The sequence below is a fragment of the Malus sylvestris genome, chromosome 5 (assembly GCF_916048215.2).
Source record: "Malus sylvestris chromosome 5, drMalSylv7.2, whole genome shotgun sequence".
Taxonomy (NCBI): domain Eukaryota; kingdom Viridiplantae; phylum Streptophyta; class Magnoliopsida; order Rosales; family Rosaceae; genus Malus; species Malus sylvestris.
The window spans coordinates 1,555,150-1,577,658 of NC_062264.1; the positions used below are offsets into that span (position 1 = coordinate 1,555,150).

Sequence of the window (22,509 nt, forward strand, 5' to 3'; positions counted from 1 at the left end):
ATTGCGGAGATGGTGAATGGTGTAGTGGTGTGGATGATATGGGTTATGCGGCAGGTATGTAGAGAGATCTTAGGGACCTTTTTATACTAGAAAAACCCTAAAAGGTCTAGGAGAAACTCTCCTAAATAAAACAGACTCCTATACAATTAATGACACAAATTAGGAAAGAATCCTTCTTGGCTTGGGAAACACATCATCTGTCTTGCACACCAGTTTTGGGGTCGATTTATCTACTGGATTTTTTTTTTTAAATATGAGAAACGTAGCTTTATCTTTTATCTTTCCAAGCATATATCGTTCGACATTACGGAAAATCGGGAGAGTCTTCAAATATTCATTCTCCCACAGCTGCGCAATTCTGATGGGGAAACAACTTCTGCGGGATTGATTTGTAAAACTGGAATGAATGGCTCCATGGAAAATTATGAAATTCGGACAAAACGATCTTTAGCCTCTTAGCTTCCTTCTCCAATTGGCCTTATATCGAAACTCCTCCGGAAAGTCGAATTATCACAAAAAACGTTCTAAGTGCGCAGATTGGCTGAAACTGAGAAAAGGAAAGTAATAAGGCTCTTTTATAATCAATTTCTTAACAAAACTTAGGGGTAATTAATATGAAAATATGATAAATAATGCACCTATCACTTATCCGAGTCAGGGTGAGATTGATCACCCACGACAAAGCGATGAATTTTACTTCCGTGTTCGATAAAACTGCATCCAGGGTTTCTAATGAGACCTTTGTCCTTCATCAAAGCCCTCGCCTTTCAAGCATCCCTCCACGAACCAGCTGCAAAGTACATATTGGATAGCATGGATATAGTTTCTGGAATCCGACGGGTCCAAAGAAAATAATATCTCCGCAACTTCCTTCCCAAGTTTAGCATTACCATAAGCCCTACAAGCACCGAAAAGGAAGCCCCTCATACTCCAGAGTTTGGCTCCATTGGCATACGTCTAATCAGCTCGTAAGCATCATTTAGAAGCCCAGAGCGTCCCAGAAGACCAACCATGCATGAATAGTGATCCAACCTAGGCTCAATTCCATAAACTTGAGGCATAATGTTGAAGTCATTCTTCCCCACCTCGACAAGCCCCGAGTGGCTACAATCACTTTGCAAATGTGTGAAGGTGACGTGATCAGGCTCCCCACCTTCTTTAAGCATGCTTTCAAAGAGCTCCATTGCTTCTCTCCCATAACCATGCACAGCATAGGCTGCAAGCATCGCAGTCCAAGCTCCTTTGTCCGGATTATTTACCTCCCCGAAAATCTTAAGCGAGTAAGTTAGTCTCCCCAACTTTGCATACAAATCCAGCAGTCCGGTTGCAATTGTGACATTTTCATTCAGACCACTTTTCACAATCATACCATGAATACACTCTGCCAGTTTCCGCATACAATCTGCCAAAAACACAAAGCTTGCTTCTCCTTTCACACATTTGCTTCTTCTTCTTTAGCTTGCGCTGATTCTCACTACTTTGTGTTTGGTGCGTCTCCAGTTTGGTTCCTAGTATATCGTTTTGACTTGTACTTTTGAGTTGTATGACTTGGTTGTGTTAGAAACATTGACATAAAAGAAAAAAGAAAAAGGAAGAAAAGACTATGGTTGTTTGAATTATATTACTTTTACGACAGGAAAACACTGTAATGATTAGTTTATGGTCAATATGATATTTGTATTATAGGCACAAAATAGAGAGATGTTTAAATTTGTCCATATGACATTTGTATTATTGGCACGAGATGTTATGCTGACAGTATACTCATGCTTTAGTATGAATATATTTGGATTGAATGGCTTTGGTTCTAAGTGTCATTCAATTATTAAACTGGTTCGGTTATATGATATCAACTCATACTCATACTTTAGTATGAATATATCACCTACGTCAATTGTTAAAGTTTAGTCAAAATGCATCATATGTAATGTTTTGAGTTTTTTTAAGAGTATTTTCATCACTTCAAGATATTTACAAGACTTGGGTAAAAATTATTTTGACTAAAGCTCCTGGACATTTACCTTCAATTTCCTCGAAGACAATTTATAGTTAACGAAATTATTTTATCTCATTTGTCTAGGCATCTTAAAATTATGAATATACACATGAAATAGAGTTAATACACACAACACATAATGCAAATGCGTTTTGGTACTTACTTCTTTCTAACGGCATTTCCTCAGGAGAAGAAAAAAAAACAATCTGGTGATATTATTTGTGCCATTTTCCTTAATTTTAATCAAATGATTAAGATTTCTTCAAAAATAAAAATTTTCAAACCATGGAAAATAGAAAGCATAATTTACCTAAATCAAAATATATATGGAAAATAGAAAAGCATAATTTACCGAAAACAAAATATATGGAAAAAAACGTAGACTATCAAACATAGCAAAGCTGCCTGCAGACGGATTTAGCAATTGCACCTCCTCTCCTTCGTTGCCTAAACAAACCCAATAGACAAAAAGTAACACAAGTTCAAGGACCAGGCTCTCCCTCCCCAGATTATTCAGACTGCAAAACCCTAATTTCCGATTCCCATTTGCTAATCTGTATAATTAGGGTTTGCAAGCCCCGCATTGCCCAAATTTCTTCCCAGAAACTCAAGGTTAAAGCTTTTCTTCCGTATCTCTGAGCATCTGGTCATGCTTATTTATTATTTGATTACAAAAGTTTAATTGGATTGGGAAAGGTGTAAATTGCTTATCTTTTTGCTTCAATTTGGTTGTATAATGTGTTCGCAATTTTGGCTGATTGATTCACATTTTTGCCTTGGTTTGGTTTTGTTTGGCTCAAAATCTTTTAAGTTCAGCTGGAAATTGGATTCATTTGTGTGGGATTTTTTAATTACTTTGTTTAACAATTAAATAATCAGGGAGGAAAGACACAACAACAACAACAACAACAACAAAGCCTTTTCCCATTAAGTGGGATCGGCTATATGAATCCTAGAACGTCATTGCGCTCGGTTTTGTGTCATGTCCTCCGTTAGATCCAAGTACTCTAAGTCTTTTCTTAGGGGCTCTTCCAAAGTTTTCCTAGATCTTACTCTACCCCTTCGGCCCTGAACCTCTGTTCCATAGTCACATCTTCAAACCGGAGCGTCAGTAGGCATTCTTTGCACATGTCCAAACCATCGTAACCGATTTTCTCTCATCTTTCCTTCAATTTCGGCTACTCCTACTTTACCTCGGATATCCTCATTCCTAATCTTATCATTTCTCGTGTGCCCACTGATAGGATTTTTACTACTCATGTGAACGGGCTTAAATCTCCTATTTTACTTGCAAGAATCACAAGGTTATTGTAGTATAAACGGATTTCGCAAGGTCGTCTCCACATGGATTATTAAATAATTTGAACTATTCAGATTCCATTTAATTATTGTAAAGTAGAAATTGAAGTGATTGATTTTATAACCTAATTAAAATAAAAACGAAATTAATGAATTAAAATAAACAATCTGCAATATTAGAGCTAGAGAGAAAGAAAACAGTTTTTGGAGAATAAAATTAAGAAAGCACTAGGGTTCCACCATCACCTAGCAATCCTATGAATTTTTACCAATTACTTATGATCTACACATGCCACTTTGAATGTTAGATTTTCCTAATTCATATTCTACTTGGAACCTCCAACATAGAACGTATATCTAACATGCAACCCGTCCGGACGTTCGGATCAAATCTGAACATGAAAGACTCATTATGCTTTATGAAAATCCTTTGAAAAACCATGCAATCCTTAAGACGTGATATTCATCCTAAGTGAATTACAATTATTAATCACAAGAAGCCAACGTCAATTTCAGGGAACCTTCCGATCAAAATTGCATCAAATTACTTTTCTAAAGATCCTAATGGTGATCAGGCATTAAGACAATTAGATAGTTTTTATCCCGGTGATTAACAATTCAAAGTACGCATGCAATTAATCATAAGCTATTAAATAAAAATCACATATTCATGCTAAGGCTCAAGGCTTCGTCCTAGCAAAAGAAATTAGTTTCGTATATTCATAATTGAAATCATAGAAAATATATTCAAGAAAAGGATTGAAAGCACCTTCAAGTAAAAAGTCTTCAAAACCCTAACAATTCTCTGTCTCCACACTTGCATAAAAGAAAATGTACTAAAATTGTAGACGGCCAAGCAATATCTTTGCTCAGCCACCACACAAACCCTAGCAAACTAAAATTAATAAAAACCCTAAATAAAAATAGTAAAATTCGTCCAAAATCTGAACAGCCACGTTTTTGACCCATAAGCTGCTCCAAAACTAGCCCAATATAGCTGGATTTAATGTTTGAAATATTCTGAACACTTTTCCAGAAGGCCACGAACCCATCCGAGGTCATTTTGGGCTCCAAAAACGCAATTTAAGCCCAAAAACGTCATTTTACAGCACTGCACACTGCTTCTTTGTTTTATCGCCAGAAAATAACCGCTTGGTGGAAAAATCCCAAATTTTGATACGATCAAGCTAAGTGACTCACGAACGTCCTCCAACTGGAATTACTCCAAAATTCGTCCATTTGGTCCTGTTTTGCTCCAGAGGAAGTCGAAAGTCCTATATTGAAAATACAATTCAAAGTATCAAAATTCTTCCAATATATTAACCAAAATATACTAAGATTAGGGTAAAATATATAATATACAATCTACTCATCACCCACTCATCCAACGAAGCATCCTCATCTCCGCTACACCCATTTTGTGTACGTGTTGATGCTTCACTGCCCAACATTCTGTGTCATACAGCATCGCCGGCCTTATTGCCGTCCTATAAAATTTTCCCTTGAGCTTCAGTGGCCTACAACGGTCACACAACACGCCGGATGCACTCTTCCGCTTCATCCATCCAGCTTGTATTCTATGGTTAAGATCTCCATCTAATTCTCCGTTCTTTTGCTAGATAGATCCTAGGTAGCGAAAACGGTCGCTCTTTGGTATTTCCTGATCTCCGATCCTCACCCCTAACTCATTTTGGCCTCCATTTGCACTGAACTTGCACTCCATATATTCTATCTTTGATCGGCTTAGGCGAAGACCTTTAGATTCCAACACTTCTCTCCAAAGGTTAAGCTTCGTATTTACCCCTTCCTGAGTTTCATCTATCAACACTATATCGTTTGCGAAAAGCATACACCAAGGAATATCATCTTGAATATGTCATGTTAACTCATCCATTACCAACGCAAAAAGGTAAGGACTTAAGGATTGTTGATGCACAAAATCAGTGAGGACTTTGGTACAGCAGAAAGTATTAAGTTTGTGATCTTCGCTAGATTGCTCCGGTCATTAGTGTGGATAAGTATGTAAATGGATAGAGACAGGAAAGCAAACACAAGATGTACGTGGTTTACCCAGATTGGCTACGTCCACGGAGTATAGGAGTTCTCATTAATTGTGAAGGGTTTACACAAGTACATAGGTTCAAGCTATCATTTAGTGAGTACAAGTGAATGATTTAGTGCAAATGACATTAGGAAATATTGTGGGAGAATGATCTCGTAATCACGAAACTTCTAAGTACCGAAGTGTGGTATCGTCTTCACCTGGCTTATCTGTCTCATAGGTAGATGTGACATCTTCTCTGGAAGTACTATTCCTCCATCCAGGGGTGGTATCTTTAACTGGTGGAGATGCACAAGGTAATGTATCAATTTCACTTGAAGCTTACTTGTAGTTTCAAGCTTGGTCAAGCACGATACAAACCATGTAGTAGGAGTCCCCCAAGTCGCCGAGCTAGGGGATCTGCTGAAAGAGGTGACAGACAAGGTAAGCAATCAGAGCTCCAAGCAATCAGTCCCAGATCAGAAGTTTGATTTCGAGTTCCGGCTGATTGTTCTCATTCTCCCTATCTTACAGGCAGCATAAAGGATAAAGAGAAGAAAAATGAGAATATATGATATGAGATACTTTTGCTTTTGAAGAAGTAACTTTCCACAAGCTTATTCTTGAACTGGGCTGGAGGGTTTTCTGGTTTCCTCCAGAGTATAAGGCCGACTGAAGAATTTGAGGGTCAAAACAAGTCCATCAACTCTAGAGTACGTTCGACCCTGCTGATATGGGATACTTTTGCTGTTGACAAAGTAGTGGATGTATCGGCACGTGTTCTGTTATGCTTGTTTCCACATGCTTCCTTGTATTATTCTCACTTGCCCTATCTGTTCCTCAGGCGGATGTGGTATCTTCTTTGGAAGCATAAGATGTTGAAGATGAGTACTCGAGAGCAATGCCAGGTAAGTAATCAGGTAAGGGGTTCCAGGTAGTCAGTTCCTGACTGGAAGCTTGATTCCAAGTGCTGACTGATTGCTCTCTTTCTCATTGTCTTGCAGGTAAGAACAAGGCCAAACGAAAAGACAGGGAAAAAGCATGATATGGGATACTCTTGCTTTTAACCCTGATGATATGAGATATTCTTGCTCTGGTGTAGCTTATTTGCAGAGGTATTATCGGGGGGGGGAGAAAGCTGAGTATTTCGAGAGGCTTCGTTGTGAGTGCCCTCTCAGATATGAGGAAGGGTTGAGCATTTTTGCAGGTCTGCTTGTCCGTTGAGGATGGAGGTCGACATATATAAGAGTCTCCCTAACAACAAGTAGTAATGCTATTCCTTTACCCTGCTTAGTCATAGCACGGTAGTGGGAGCTGCCAGCTTCACGTGTTTTAACTCTGTCAGAGCACTTTGGAAAAGTGGTCTGTGGTATCTGGAAAGCTGATGTTACGTGTGAATATTACAGACAAACTTTATCCAAGGAGATCTGACTCTCGAAGTTGAGAAAGCGGTGCCTCTTCGATTTTCGAACAAGCAATTCTGTCGGGGATCTGACTCTCGAGATTCGAAGAACGATGCCTCTTCAATTTTGGAGCAAGCAATCTTGTTGGGAGTGTTTGCTAGTCTACCTTGCCACGGAGCACAGAGGTTGACACACAAGGACTTTTCAATTATCCAGCAGTGGTCCTATTCCTTTACCCTTGTGGGTAATAATATGGTAGCTAGACCTTCAAAATTTATGTGTCTAAACTTTGTTAATGTTGTTTCTTTGCTATTCTTTTACCCTTGGTCATAGCGATGTAATGGGAGCTGCAAGCTTCACGTGTCTAAACTTTGTCAGAGATCTTTGGCAAAGTTATCTGTGGTACCCATGAGCTGATGTTGCGTGTGGAAAGTGGATGATTGAACATTATGATTCACATGTTTTCTACTTCACCAGAAATATTCGACAGAATGCCCGTAATTTCCGCAAAGCTGAGTGTGCATGTGACAGGTGCTGACAAGGCTGAAAAAGTAGGTGCCTCTTCGATTTCTGAGATCGGCCCTCGTGGTCTCTGAGCAGCCCAGCTTTTGAGAAAGCAAGCGCCTTTTCGATTTCTGAGATCGGCCTTCGTAGTCGTTGAGCAGCCCAGCTTTTGAGAAAGCAAACGCCTCTTCGATTTCTAAGATCGGCCCTCGTGGTCTCTAAGTAGCCCAACTTTTGAGAAAGCAAACACCTTTTCGATTTCTGAGCAGACGCCTCTTCGATTTCTGAAGCTCCATCGAGTGCAGATTTTTATAGAGGCTGGCATTAAGTTCCAAAGCACACTTGAATCTCCACCAGTAGAAGCTTCCTTCTTGCATTTCTAAGATCTTGATTTGTCCGACCTTTTCTCTCTTCAACACCTTTGAAAATGTCTCGCTTCTCCGACCGTCATTTCGACTTGAACCTTGTTGAAGAGGCTGTCACGCCTTCTCCAGACAACATATGGCGCCCATCCTTCTTATCCCCTACTGGTCTTCTTACCGTTAGAGATTCCGTGATGAAGAATGATATGACCGCTGCGGTGGTGACCAGGAACCTTCTCACTCCCAAAGATAACAAACTACTTTCCAAACGGTCTGATGAGTTGGCTGTTAAGGATTATCTGGCTCTCATTGTTCAGTGTGCAGATTCTGTGTCTAATATAGTCCAACGCCTATTTGCTCGAACCCGTCAAGTTGAAACATTTTCGGCTGAAGTGATGAGTCTCAAACATGAGATCAGAGGGCTCAAGCATGAGAATAAACAGTTACACCGGCTCGCACATGACTATGCTACAAACATGAAGAGGAAGCTTGACCAGATGAAGGAATCTGATGGTCAGATTTTACTTGATCATCAGAGGTTTGTGGGTTTGTTCCAAAGACATTTATTGCCTTCGTCTTCTGGGGTTGTACCGCGTAATGAAGCTCCAAATGATCAACCTCCGATGCCTCATCCTTCTAGGGTTCTGTCCAGTATTGAGGCTCCGAATGATCCCCCTCCGGTGCCTTCTCTTTCTGGGGCTCTACCGACTGCTGAGACTTCTCCTAAGCAACCTTTGTGAAGACTCCCTTTTGTTTGTTTATTTTGACTCATGTATATGTACATATTTGTAACTTATCGGAGATATCAATAAATAAGCTTTGTTTCATTTCAACGTATTGTGTTAAATACACCAAAGCCTTCTTCGCTAAGTTCTTTGAATTTTTCTTTTGTTGAAGCTTGTATGTTGAAGCTTTGTGAGTGGAGCATGTAGGTTGAGGTAGTGTTCCCTTAATTTCCTGAGTGAGGAAAACTTCTCGGTTGGAGACTTGAAAAATCCAAGTCACTGAGTGGGGTCGGCTATATGAATCTTAGAACGCCATTGTGCTCGGTCCTGTGTCATGTCCTATGTTAGATCCAAGTACTCTAAGTCTTTTCTTAGAGTCACTTCCAAAGTTTTCCTAGGTCTTCCTGTACCCCTTCGGCCCTGAACCTCTGTCCCGTGGTCGCATTTTCTAACCGGAGCGTCAGTAGGCCTTCTTTGCACATGTCCAAACCACCGTAACCGATTTTCTCTCAGCTTTCCTACAATTTCGGCTACTCCTACTTTACCTCGGATATCCTCATTCCTAATCTTATCCTTTCTCGTGTGCCCACACATCCAACGAAGCATCCTCATCTCCGCTACACCCATTTTGTGTACATGTTAATGTTTCACCGCCCAACATTCTGTGCCATACAGCATCGCTGGCCTTATTGTAGTCCTATAAAATTTTCCCTTGAGTTTCAGTGGCATACGGCGGTCACACAGCAAGCCGGATGCACTCTTACACTTCATCCATCCAGCTTGTATTCTATGGTTGAGATCTCCATCTAATTCTCTGTTCTTTTGCAAGATAGATCCTAGGTAGCGAAAACGGTCGCTCTTTGGTATTTCCTGATCTCCGATCCTCACCCCTAACTCATTTTGGCCTCCATTAGCACTGAACTTGCACTCCATATATTCTGTCTTTGATCGGCTTAGGTGAAGACCTTTAGATTCCAACACTTCTCTCCAAAGGTTAAGTTTCGCATTTACCCATTCCTGAGTTTCATCTATCAACACTATATCGTCTGCAAAAAGCATACACCAAGGAATATCCTCTTGAATATGTCATGTTAACTCATCCATTACCAACGCAAAAAGGTAAGGACTTAAGAATGAGCCTTGATGTAATCCTATAGTTATGGGGAAGCTTTCGGTTTGTCCTTCATGAGTTCTTACGGCAGTTTTTGCTCCTTCATACATATTCTTTATAGCTTGGATATATGCTACTCGTACTCCTTTCTTCTCTAAAATCCTCCAAAGAATGTCTCTTGGGACCCTATCATACGCTTTTTTCCAAATCTATAAAGACCATGTGTAAATCCTTTTTCCCATCTTTATATCTTTCCATTAATCTTCGTAACATATAGATTGCCTCCATGGTTGAGCGCCCTGGCATGAACCCGAATTGGTTGTCCGAAACCCGTGTCTTTTGCCTCAATCTATGCTCAATGACTCTTTCCCAGAGCTTCATTGTATGACTCATTAGCTTAATACCCCTATAGTTCATGCAATTTTGTACGTCGCCCTTATTCTTTTAGATAGGCACCAAAGTGCTCTTTCGCCACTCATTTGGCATCTTCTTCGTTTTCAAAATCCTATTGAAAAGGTCAATGAGCCATGTTATACCTGTCTCTCCCAAGACTTTCCACACTTCGATCGGTATATAGTCTGGGCCCACTGCTTTTCTATGCTTTATCTTCTTCAAAGCTACAACCACTTCTTCCTTCCTGATTCGACGATAAAATGAGTAGTTTCTACACTCTTCTGAGTTACTCAACTCCCCTAAAGAATTACTCATTTCATGTCCTTCATTGAAAAGATTATGAAAATAACCTCTCCATCTGTCTTTGACCGCGTTCTCTGTAGCAAGAACATTTCCATCCTCATCCTTGATGCACCTCACTTGGTTTAGGTCCCTTGTCTTCTTTTCCCTTGCTCTAGCTAGTTTATAGATATCAAACTCTCCTTCTTTGGTATCTAGTCGCTTATACATATCGTCATAAGCCGCTAACTTAGCTTCTCTCATAGCTTTCTTCGCCTCTTGCTTCGCTCTTCTATACCTTTCACCATTTTCATCGGTCCTATCCTTGTATAAGGCTTTACAACATTCCTTCTTAGCCTTCACCTTTGTTTGTACCTCCTCATTCCACCACCAAGATTCCTTTTGGTGTGGAGCAAAGCCCTTGGACTCTCCTAATACATCTTTTGCTACTTTTCGGATACAACTAGCCATGGAATCCCACCTTTGGCTAGCTTCCCCCTCTCTATCCCACACACACTGGGTGATTACTTTCTCTTTGAAAATGGCTTGTTTTTCTCCTTTTAGATTCCACCATCTAGTCCTTGGGCACTTCCAAGTCTTGTTCTTTTTTCTCACTCTTTTGATATGTACATCCATCACCAACAAGCGATGTTGATTAGCCAAGCTCTCTCCTGGTATAACTTTGCAATCCTTACAAGTTATACGATCCCCTTTCCTCATTAGAAGAAAATCTATTTGTGTTTTTGACGACCCACTCTTGTAGGTGATCACATGTTCTTCTCTCTTCTTAAAGAAGGTGTTAGCTAAGAAGAGATCATATGCCATTGCAAAATCCAAGATAGCTTCCCCATCCTCGTTTCTCTCCCCAAAACCATGGCCACCATGAAAACCTCCATAGTTGCCTGTCTTCCTGCCCACGTGTCCATTTAAATCTCCTCCTATAAATAACTTCTCCATCTGAGCAATTCCTTGCACCAAGTCTCAAAGGTATTCCCAAAATTTCTTCTTCGAACTCGTATCCAACCCTACTTGGGGTGTGTATGCACTAATCACATTGATGAGTTCTTGTCCTATTACAATCTTGATTGCCATGATTCTATCTCCTACCCTCTTGACATCTACAACATCTTGTGTCAATGTCTTGTCCACGATGATGCCAACACCGTTTCTCGTTCTATTTGTGCCCGAATACCAAAGTTTAAACTCTGAGTTTTCTAGATCCTTTGCCTTAAGACCAACCCACTTAGTTTCTTGTAGGCACATAATATTTATCCTTCTCCTCACCATAACTTCCACTACTTTCATAGATTTTCCCGTTAAGGTTCCTATATTCCACGTTCCTAAACGCATTCTACTCTCTTGAACTCTACCCTTCTGTCCTAGTTTCTTCACCCTCCCCCGTCTAATAGGATCAAAGTACTTCTTTTGTGTGTCCTGTGTAAAGTTGATAGGAGCATATGCTCCCAAACAACTTTGAGTGGAGTCGTTCGAAAAGAAGTTTCTATGGCCCACTTGCTCATTTACAAGAAAAAAAAATTGTTGAGCTATTAGACGATTGCTCTAGATTTTTCTTTCTGTTGTAAATAAGAACAGGGTGAGGAGGTAAGGAGGGTAGGTACATTAGCATACCAGGGAAGAGGGTGCAGGGAAATATAACTTCTTTGGAGAAATATATGTTGATCGGTGGTGGTGAAAATGTTATATGTGGCAATAGCATCTGGCTATCGCCGTTCTCAAATTTCGAAGGGTATAAAGAATAGTTGTGTGATTATCAGAAAGAGACTGTTGTTTCAACATAGTTACAGGAGTACAAAATACCTTCACTTTGATTCTTGGGGCATTTATCTTGGTTATTGTCTATAGTATAAACTATAAAGTATTTGTAGAATTTGCAATTGCCAGGATAATATGGCCATATTTATTGGTTGTGTATCTACAACTTATTATGTGATAGACTTACTTTGAAGGAAAATCTCGTATGGACAACACTGGTGAAAAGAAGGAGATTGAATGGATAGAGAGAGTGAGATCAGAAGGAGCTGTTCCACTTCTTGATCCGGACAATTGCCGAAATGGTTGGGCTTCTCCACCTGGATACAAGTTCTTGGTTAGAGGTCCAGACTACTTGTCAACCAGGGTTAAGGTTTCTACTGGTGAATATCTTCTAAAGTCTCTTGGTTTTGATTGGATTAGAAGTTCGACAAAGATTGGGGAGGTCTTAAAACATCCAAGTAGTCGTGTCAAGAAGGCTATTGGGGAATAGTTTCCAAAAGGTGATAAGCCTTTCGTTTGGGCTTTCAATCTTTAAGTTCCGAGTAAGGATAATTATAGTGCTGTGGCGTATTTTACTACCAGAGAGCCTATTCCGGAGGGGTCTTTGATGGACCAGTTCTTGAAAGGTGATGATGGGATTAGGAATTCGAGGCTTAAATTGATTGCCAACATTGTCAAGGGCCCTTGGATTGTGAGGAAAGCAGTTGGGGAGCAGGCCATATGCATAATTGGGCATGCCCTTTCTTGTAATTATTGTGCATCAGATAGTTTCTTAGAAGTAGACATGGATATTGGGTCTTCCATGGTTGCAAGTGCAATAGTTCATCTTGCATCTGGTTATATCACAACCTGACCGTTGACCTTGCATTTCTCATCGAGAGCCAAACTGAATCAGAGCTTCCAGAACAACTTTTAGGTGCTGTAAGATTCTCTGAACTAGACCCTGCGGTGGCAAGGCCAACTGAACCATAACTTGGTAGGAGTGCTGGCAGTTTGCAGTCTAATCTTCCTACACGATTATGGAAGTCAATTGGGCAGGGATTTTCCCACATGCTTCATCCAGGTGACCATGAAAATGGCTCTAGCTTGGGCTCACCACGTGTTAATGGGATTGGAGAAAATGAAAGCAGTTCCATAGAGATTAAGAAATGGTAAGTTCTTCTGACCAGTGGTCACCTTGATATTTTTTTTTTTCGTTTTACATGATGTGGCGTTTCTGCTGTGGAAGAAACGTCATCAAAATGCTTCCTCATCATAATTATCTTTTGTTTTGAAAGAAACTTTCAAACAAATTCAGAGAAATTTGTAATCTTTTTTCCTGCATGCAGCTTAAATTGCTTCTTTTTTTTTTCTTTCTGTCCTCTTGTTTTCCCTGTTTCTTGGTCCTATCATTAGGAAATTTGTTCTGCAGGTTGGAATGTGTAATCATACTGTGGCCTGTCCAGTACATTGTCTTCACCCTTTGTCCCATATGCTCCCTTTATCTTGAACAAATAATAAACTATTTCGTTCTCCAAGTCTGAATCAATGTTGCTAACAATTAGGATCTAATTTCTGGTGGCATTGTGCAAAATAAGAAATTTTATGGCATCATTTATTTGCTCCTTGTCAAATGATACTCTCAACGAATGACAATGTACCCATGAATGCTGCTCAGGTGGACGTAAATGATATTTGAACTCGGATTTAGCTTTTGAATAGACACACATTTTAAATTTGCACAAAAAATATAGACTACGGTCCTCTGGATCTTGCGGGATATCTTGCACAGAGGCGAATTGGGCCTGTCTGCTTTATATATGTCAAGTAGTTGATGACGGGGTGTGAAGAAACCTTTCTTTTTCCCTAAATAATCTGCCATTAGCTAATGCTTATTGGGGTCAATTAAAAAAGGGGAATTGGGTTACATAGCCCATTTACAAACTCACTCACCAATATCCAGAGCTTTTAAGGGGGTTGTCGTAATATGGACACATACGCTATATATCATTATACAAGTTAAACGGTTCTTGAAAAAAAAAATTTCTCTACTTGTATAACAGCATATAACATACCTTCCCTTGTTTTGTGCACACTGAAAAATCACCTTTGTAAGGGAAGAGATCCTCATTTTTTTCAAAACATGGAGATTAGTTGTGGGACTTATACCACATCGAACTTCAACAATTCGAACTGTCTATTTTTCAAGTTATATCTCAAAGATTCTTGCAACATATTAGTCAAATTGTAAATATTTGAGACATAAATGAGTTCAAATAAATACATGAACACTGTGTTCTGAAACATTAAAATTTTATTATGACAATTAAATTGAATTGAATTGAATTTTTGTAAGAATAATATATGAATTGAGTGTTATAAAATAAATAAACGAGAAATAGAGAATGTCATTTCTTTACACAACTTGCAGACAGCAAATCAAAAAATAAGTCCCCAAAAAATATAAAACCCAAAACAAAACAAAAAAAACCAATAAAAACTAAAAGCCCAAAAACCCAAACCCAACACGGAAGTGTCGACAACAGGCGCAGTCATCTTCTTCTTTGTTTGTTTGGTCAAAACTCTCTTCCTGTTTAGCCTGTTCTTCTTATTCTCTGCAATCTCTGAAACTTCTGAAACGATTGGTGAAGGTAAAGCTTCTACGTCTTCCCATCATTTTTAAGCAAATATGAGATGGGGTTTTACTTTTACTTTCTTTTCTCACAGATTCATCTTCTGGGCATCCCCATAGAACCCTTTTTTTTTTTTTTTTTTTAATTTTTTTATATTATTAAAAAGCACAATGCTTGTTTGCTGCCATCTCCTTTCAATTTATTTTTAAGTTTGTTTGTTGGTGGGTTTTTCTATTCGTGTTGTTTGAAACCAAAATACCAGTTAAAGTTCAATTCCTTTTGTACTTCTTTCATCTGCCAAAACCAGAGCTTTCCCTTTCTCACATTGGTAGTTCATACTTGTGGCTTGTAGGACTAATATTATAGTGTGATTGTCTGAATTATTATTGTGGTTATTTTTTAATTATCGTGATTAATTAATAAGGAATTGACTTGATATTCATGCCTCTGAATGTTTGTAATAGCTTATAGTTTACATCAAAATTTAGTGATTGAGGGATGGGAATGGGATAATCCAATGATATCTAGATTTACCTGTATGTATATAATCTTCAACACGTGCCTTGAGTCATCATTGTCTCTTGGAATCTTACAGTGTTCGGAGGCGGTGTAGTTTAAAACCGGAGTTGAGAGAAACCCATTTTGAGGTTTGAGTTTGCATCCAAATTTTGTTGCATGCAATATCAAGTAAAAGTGATGTTGCTAATTAGTTAATCCTCCACACCTGTGTGGAATAATTTGGAATTTTGTGTTATAGAAGTTGTCTGGCATCGAGTTAATTTGTAGGAGGAGTTCCAACTTTGTTTTGATTGATACGTATACATGACATGCGCAAAGCTGTCCATTCTAGTTTCCTCAACATTGCTAGTTACAATCGGGCATATATTTTTTTTTGTGAGCCAAATCGAATTCCTTGTATTTGGGGAAGTGTTACTCTATAGCGCAACAATTTTTTTCGCAACTGTCAGTGCCAATTGGTTTAATGGGTTTGTTGATGGATCTATTCCCTGTCACTGATTAATTTTCTGAAGTTGAATGTGATGATGGTATTGTTGAGAACGCTGCTGTGATTCTGATGCTTATAAGGTGTCGAAAATACATGACAAAGCTTTAATGACATTGATCATTGCTACTCTGTCTCCTTCTGCATTTTCAAACATTATTGGTGATCATAGTTCTCAGGAAATGTGATGATGGTATTGTTAACGATTTGCTAATGTCACTGGAACTAGTACTAGAAAGACCTGTTCTTGCTGTTGTGGCAATGGCAAGGATTTAGTTATCTAGAATTGTAAATCTGATATATTTCAAAGATATAGGCTCACAAATCCTGGGGGTAAGATTTGTTTATTCCAGATCTCGAAAAACGGCTGTGGATTAGTTGTCTGGCTAACGAGAAGACAATTATGAGAATTGTAGTCAAGCTAGACTTTGTGAGGTCAAATCTATATAATTGTATGACTGATATTGGAATTGTTTAATTGCATTATCCTTGCCAGTCAATTTCATAACATGAGTTGTAGATTTTTCTTTTTTGATAAGCATGAAACAAATTAGTTTTTGTTTTTGCGCTGATTTCCATATCGTTTATCAGTTTTGATTAGTTATTATTGGTGTCTTAAAGTTGCAGCCAACATGCTTCACAACAACTAATTAATGAAGCAGGGTGTTCCGCAATGGATTTCAAACAAGAAGAGAGTAAGACGGTAACCATGGACTCTACAAGTCAGGGGATTGAGGGTTCATCTGTTAAGATAAAGGTGTTGTTCTTTGCCAGGGCTCGTGGCCTAACTGGCTTGAGTGATATGCCACTGGAGGTGTCCTCTGGTAGTACTGCCCTTGATTGTTTAGATAAGCTCATCGCCATGTTTCCAAGCTTGACAGAGATCCGCGGATGCATGGTGCTTGCTCTTAATGAGGCGTACACAGCTGATTCTGCAGTCGTCAAAGACAAGGATGAGTTGGCCATAATACCTCCTATAAGTGGTGGCTGAAGGCATCTCATATAACCGACTGTAAGGATGTCCATATATTCTAAACCTTGAATAGTTATAGAAGGTTGTTCATAGTTATCGTTGATCTCATACGCATGCAAGTACATCCATAAAGCCGAAGTCTTGGATATCTTTTTTGATAGGTGAAACCTCGGGTACCAACAATCGTTATTGTCGACATTTGGTAGCTAATAAAGGAGGAGAACATAAGCACATAACTTTAGCTTCTTGGGAGATGTATGATGTTGTGTTATGTGTACAAACCAGTAGTACCCCCTAAATTATCTGCTCCTTTTTTTTTGAAAGTGCAGATGCATCTGCAAAGGCTGCAGCAGTTGTGCCTAATAATTTGATGACCAAAGTTCATGTTTTAAACCTCGATCGGAATGTTCTACCACTCTGCACTGTCACACGGGCCACGAACAATTAACCACATAAAAAGACATGCGAAAGATTATTAACCACATAAATAGGAACTATTATCTTCCACTTGGTAAGAGTAAATATCCATAAATGAAATAATGTCACCTAAAAAAGAGTTAAAAGACTTCTTAAACCACTATTTGTCATTAGTTTATGGACACTCAATGTCCTATTCTTAACGGAAATACATATTAACTTCAAGAACAAAGTTTCCAACCGTAAATCTTCTATGTTTGGTAATCCGCAAGAGGCTTGTACCTGAACTGTTTAAGAGCATTCTTCCATAGCACTCAGAAGTCTTGAGTTCAATTCCTCCCTTTCCCATCATCGTTTGTGTCAAAAAGGGGATTCCTAGCAACCCGACTTCAACATGACAGAGAGAAATAGCAATTCTGGTAAAGAAATTGTGTTGAAAGTATTAATGCATTGTGAAGGATGCCAAAGTAAGGTTTCCAAGTGTTTGAGAGGTTTTGAAGGTAAAAATTCTTATACAAATATCTCTGTTCTTTTTACTGTGCATCTCAATTATAATATACTGAGCTAACGGAAGACATGAAGCAAAACAGAGCGCAGTGACGTTCTAAGATTCACATAGCCGACCTCACTTAGTAAAATAAAACTTGGTTGTTGTTGTATTTCGATAGTATAGTGTACTTGCATGTATAACTTTTGGAGATTTTCTTTTGATTGATTAGGTGTTGAAGAGGTTGTGGTGGATTACCCAAATCATAAAGTGACCGTAAAGGGGAAGAAAGCCGACCCTCTAAGGGTTTTGGAGAGGGTACAAAACAAGTTTAGTAGAAACGCTGAACTCATATCTCCGATACCAAAACCAAAAAACAAACAGAAAAAGGAGCCTGAAAAGAAAGAAGCGGTATGTTTTTTATTTAAACGATATTCTAATCCATCTGGTCTAAATTACGGGGAGAAGCATTCATTTTTTATACCGATATATATTACCGTTGTCTTGTTTTTGGGACTGGAAATGTAGGCTCCGCCTCAGGTGAAAGTTGTGGTTCTCAAAACGTTAATGCATTGCGAAGACTGTGCAATTGACGTTAAGAAATACTTGGAGAAAATAAAAGGTAAATCCCTATTGGAAAGGATGCGCAACTGCTGATTCATGTTTTGTATCATCAAAATCGGAAATCGTTTATTCATTGAACCTAAATGGTTCATTTTTCTATTGTTCTTAATTCTGAACAAGAAATATCATTTCTCTTGTTGCCTATAGAAAACAAGATTTTAGTAATGAACGAGAATAAAACACAGGGATGACGGACGAGTTTAGGGATCATTGGTGAAATTAACCGGCTTGTTTTTCTTTGGCATATTGTAGGTGTTGGAAGTGTAGAAGCAAATATGGAGAGCTCAAGGGTGAGAGTGAGGGGAATAGTTGAAGCAGCAAAGCTGGTGGAGTACATAAAGAAGGAATTAGGGAAGCATGCTGAGATAGTGAAGCAAGAACAAGGTGAGGAGAAAGGGCAAGGAAAGGACAAGGCAGATAACAAGGGGCAAGGGAAGGACAAGGCCAGTAATAACAAGCAGCGCCCGGAAGGAGGAGGAGAATGCGTATTCCAATATCCACCACAGTATTCAACCCAGCACATTTACCCTTGTCAAACATTTAGTGATGAAAACCCCCTTGCCTGTTCCACAATGTAAAAAGTCAATAGTAAAATTGAAGTTTCAGTTTCGGTTTGTCCATGAATGAAGCGATTTTCGGTAACAACAAGGTTCATAAGATTCATCTGTAGAGCCGGCTTAAGTAAGTGATTAATGCCGTATTAACTTGCATTAAGACTTGAGGGAGGGATTGGTATATTTAGTAGGAATTCTTAATTTCAGAGTTAATACATAACAGCCACAATCGTTTTTGATACAAACCAAGGCACAACTACGTAGTACTTTTAGCACGGTCATCGGCAAAGTACTTTCTTTTTCTATATACTTCACAACAAGAATCATTTTATCTCAAACCCATTACAGGCCATGGATTTACTCCGGCTGCTGGCAGCGAAGGTCGCACTGTAGGCACCCGCCTCACCACTGAAAATGCTTCATTGAGACGTGCAGCACGACTCGTGAACTGAGACACCTTCTGCAAAAATCGTTCAGTTATATATCCTAGGTTGGCCACTTCAACATATATCTCAAAACAGAAGAGCAAAAGATCACATTTGTAAAACCAAGTGCGTAACTCATATAACAAAATGAAATCCCACCACAAAACAATCATTTTTTTCTTACAGCAACATGAATAAGGTTCTACCATTTTCCCACCCCTAGCCTAAAACCGCTTGAGCTAGAGCTCACGGCCGAAGACAAGGATCTGAAGAATAAGTAAATCCAACAAAACTTGTTCTTTTTAACCATTTCCTAAGATGCACGATGAGGTTGATTATCACTGGCTTCACTTGAGGGTTTCTGCAACTTTTAATCCCAAGTAAAAATTGCCAAAACAGGAAAATCACCTATAGCTCACTTGGCAAAGACACTTTAAAGATAATGCAATCATGCAAAATATAAGGATTTCATTTCTTGTTAAACATTCACTAGTATGACTACTGGTCTTGTGATCAGTGATCACTGATCGTGCCGTATTTTTTATTTTTTTTACTTAGTATGGATTATGGCTTCCAGGAACTCCTGGTAAAAGTTTCACAAAAGAGCCCCTTTACCTTTTTGCTAATTTGAAATTATAGAATAAGTTAACAGACTTCATCAAGAGTCTAGTTTGTTTCTAGTTTTATGCGTCCACGCAGAACTTTCTTACTGGCCTACATTAAGCAAGCTTTTACATGTTCTTCTAAAGAGATTACTTCTCTCTTGTGTATAATTTTTTTTTAAAAAAAAAATATTAGATTCACTGATCTCTGAGCCTACATTTCTTTCCAGTTCAATGCAGCCATCAAAATATAGACTTGGTTTAAATAAAATTTCAAACATTTTTACAGGCTTCTTCCCTTCACTTATAGAACCACACCAATCCCTAAAATTCATAAGTGAAGATGCTGCGGCAAACGAAAAAAAATTGCAGATACATGAGCATTAAGATGCGCTGCGAGAAAAAACAAATAGTGGATAGAGGCCGAAGCCAAATGGTGGAATAAAAATCAGTGGGTTGTGGCATCAGCATAGGTCCTTGGATAGTCAACTTGCAGGGTATTAGTTTCTTTTCTTTGGATCTATGTTTTGTTATGGGGAAAGGATAAGAGAATTAAGTTTTGCAGGACAGAGAGATTGGGGAACCACCTTTGTGTTAGTGTTCACAACTTCCAAAAATGTTTGCTATCTAAATGTTTGTTTGTATAACGTTGACTACTTGTTCACCTCTATGTAAACTTTGATATTTAATTTTTATCTTAATCAAGTATCCTTTGTTTCCAAACCAATGAAACGAGAGAGAAAAAGAGTGATACCAGTTAGCAAACATAATATCATAATCTATCATGGAGAATACAATAAAAATAATGGATGAAGGTGATTAAACAGGATTTTAAAATCCTTTGCACCAGAACATGTCGAGAACAAACAAAACAGTCAGAGAAAAGTACTACCAAATGATATCTTTAAGAAAAGTAATCAAGATTCAAAAGTACAAAAGAAAGATGTGAAATGGCAGCATTAAAATTTTGCTTGGCACAAATCGCCAAACGATCAAAGTCCCAATAAATTGGCAAACAAAAGAAAAGACATATCAGTATGAATCCAATTGCACTTGGGTAGGTTCCTGGTTTTTAATAATTTATTACAAGAGGTCCTGCGAATATGAAGAGTTTGATATAGTGGTTTCAAAGAAGTAAACTAATGCCAACATACTGAGAAACGACCTCAAATGTCTGTCGACTCAACTGATCACATGAGTTGCAAAAAGCATCGGATTTCAACTTTTTAACTTTCCAAATAAATTACAAACACTAGTGCATGAACAGACGCAAAAAAATTTATTACGCAAAATGATAGATTAAGCTTTTAATTGACAGCCATAACGTACAGACCACATAGTGATCGCAATGCAGGCATACTTAATATATTGCAATAACATGAAGTGAAAAAAATGATCACTAGATTAGCCAATAATAAAGTGCAATAACTGACCTTATCATCCAGAGTAACCTTGAGCTGCAGGCTCTGGCTCTTCCGCTTCATCTTGCGCAATCTCCGCCCCAAGAACACCAAACCCATTACAGCTGCAGCGACGGACAAGGACCAAACAGGGCTTACCCTGAAAACACAATACTTTAAAACCTCAAATGGGACCTTCCACCACAGGATTGTCCTCTTCACTACCTCTTCACCGGATTTCGCCTCCGATTTCTCTTCTTCAACTGCAGCACTTTGACTCTCAACTGATTGTCCTTCTTCTGGTTCATTGTCCAAGTTATTTCCACTTTCCAAACCACTAAAACCTATCTCGCTATCCTTCGCAACCTTCTCAAATTTCGCCGAAACCAGACTGTCGCCGCCTGAATCAGACCATAACTTACCCAAATCCTTATCAAGGCTTCCGTTTTCCCCAATTTCTTCAAAGCTCACTCGGCCCTGAGCATCCAACCCAAATTTCCCAAAATTCTCGTCCACAGCTTCCATTTCTCCAAACCCCTCAAAACCCACATGGCTTTTCTCATTTTCCACAAAACCCAATTCGTTTTTGCCCTCAAAATCATTACTTTTACGGTCATCGGACCGGTCACTTGCCGAATCGGACCAAAACCCACCCGATTCTTTTCCGCCATAGCGAGTCACCGAATCCGGGTCAATCCAACTGGGGTTGTCGGACTCAACAGAACCCTCTTCGGCGACATCAACCACCGCCTTACCATACCCAAATTTGTCATGGTTATCGAGAGAGAAGTAATCAGGCCTGATCATACCCTCGGCGTGAACATCGATTCCCTCGAAGCTCCTGGGGGTTTGAACCGAGTCGACCGAGTTAACCAGGGCAGGGTCGAAGCTGTGGAGCACCTCCCAGTCCTGCAACTCACCAACTTCTCCTCCTCCTTCCATGGCGGGAATTGATTGGCGGGTATTCGGAATCGGAGAAAATGATAAAAGCTCAATAGAAATAGTAGGCAATGAACAGAGACTAGAGTAGGGCAGCAAACCCTAACCGTGAGCAAAGAAAAATGAGATTTCTTTCCTTTTTGGCGTGTAGGACCGCGCACCTGTGTGTTGGATTCGCAACAAAATTCAAAGACAGACAAAGACCGTTTTTATTGGTAAACCACACACAAACACAGGTACCCTTTTTACTCTCCCAATTCCCCCAAAATCCCTAATTCCCAAACCCAACTCCTCTGTATTTGGATATTTTGAGCAGAGTGATGAGGACTCAGACGGTACCCTTCGTTGAAGCTGGGCCACCTGTGCCCTGTGGTGTTGAAGAATGGGGGGGATAACACAAAGGATTAAAGGAAGAGGTCAAGTTTGTAAATTTCAAATAGTATTTGGAAGCTTTGACTAATAGGATCGTGCCACGTAATGGGGTAGAGTGGGATGGGGAGTGGTGGGAACACTGCCGCCTAAGGAGAGAATACACGACACCAGTACACGGATAATTTTGACATGTCCTTTTCCTGACAGACCGGGGT

At 39.2% G+C, this 22,509-nt stretch overlaps 4 protein-coding genes and 1 pseudogene across 8 annotated transcripts; 3 read left to right on the forward strand and 2 right to left on the reverse strand.

The window, feature by feature from the left end:
* The first annotated feature begins 2,467 nt into the window (after positions 1-2,467).
* LOC126621516 (protein ENHANCED DISEASE RESISTANCE 2-like) lies at positions 2,468-13,213 on the forward strand (annotated as a pseudogene).
* LOC126621512 (uncharacterized) lies at positions 9,469-16,879 on the reverse strand. Its single transcript, XM_050290029.1, has 2 exons — positions 16,869-16,879; positions 9,469-11,340 (listed from the first exon to the last, which is right to left on the reverse strand). Exon 2 carries the CDS (start codon positions 11,068-11,070, stop codon positions 9,886-9,888), a length of 1,185 nt encoding a protein of 394 aa, XP_050145986.1. The 5' UTR covers positions 11,071-11,340; positions 16,869-16,879; the 3' UTR covers positions 9,469-9,885.
* LOC126621531 (molybdopterin synthase sulfur carrier subunit-like) lies at positions 14,350-16,570 on the forward strand. Of its 4 annotated transcripts, none has more exons than XM_050290062.1 (2): positions 14,350-14,516; positions 16,129-16,570. In XM_050290062.1, the coding sequence occupies exon 2, from the start codon at positions 16,175-16,177 to the stop codon at positions 16,490-16,492; it is 318 nt and encodes a 105-aa protein (XP_050146019.1). In that variant the 5' UTR covers positions 14,350-14,516; positions 16,129-16,174; the 3' UTR covers positions 16,493-16,570. The 4 variants fall into 4 exon arrangements, with proteins under 4 accessions (XP_050146019.1, XP_050146020.1, XP_050146022.1 ...); XM_050290063.1 differs by having other exon boundaries at positions 14,354-14,516; positions 16,123-16,570; XM_050290065.1 differs by having other exon boundaries at positions 14,361-14,516; positions 16,164-16,570.
* A 123-nt stretch (positions 16,880-17,002) lies between the features above and the next one.
* On the forward strand, positions 17,003-18,620 carry LOC126621521 (heavy metal-associated isoprenylated plant protein 8-like). The gene is made up of 4 exons (XM_050290040.1): positions 17,003-17,391; positions 17,611-17,789; positions 17,907-18,000; positions 18,255-18,620. Exons 1-4 carry the CDS (start codon positions 17,286-17,288, stop codon positions 18,578-18,580), a joined length of 705 nt encoding a protein of 234 aa, XP_050145997.1. The 5' UTR covers positions 17,003-17,285; the 3' UTR covers positions 18,581-18,620.
* A 99-nt stretch (positions 18,621-18,719) lies between these two features.
* LOC126621514 (uncharacterized) lies at positions 18,720-22,292 on the reverse strand. Of its 2 annotated transcripts, none has more exons than XM_050290032.1 (2): positions 21,017-22,292; positions 18,720-19,004 (listed from the first exon to the last, which is right to left on the reverse strand). In XM_050290032.1, the coding sequence occupies exons 1-2, from the start codon at positions 21,923-21,925 to the stop codon at positions 18,885-18,887; spliced, it is 1,029 nt and encodes a 342-aa protein (XP_050145989.1). In that variant the 5' UTR covers positions 21,926-22,292; the 3' UTR covers positions 18,720-18,884. The 2 variants fall into 2 exon arrangements, with proteins under 2 accessions (XP_050145989.1, XP_050145988.1); XM_050290031.1 differs by having other exon boundaries at positions 18,720-19,016; positions 21,017-22,288.
* Between the last annotated feature and the right edge of the window lie 217 nt (positions 22,293-22,509).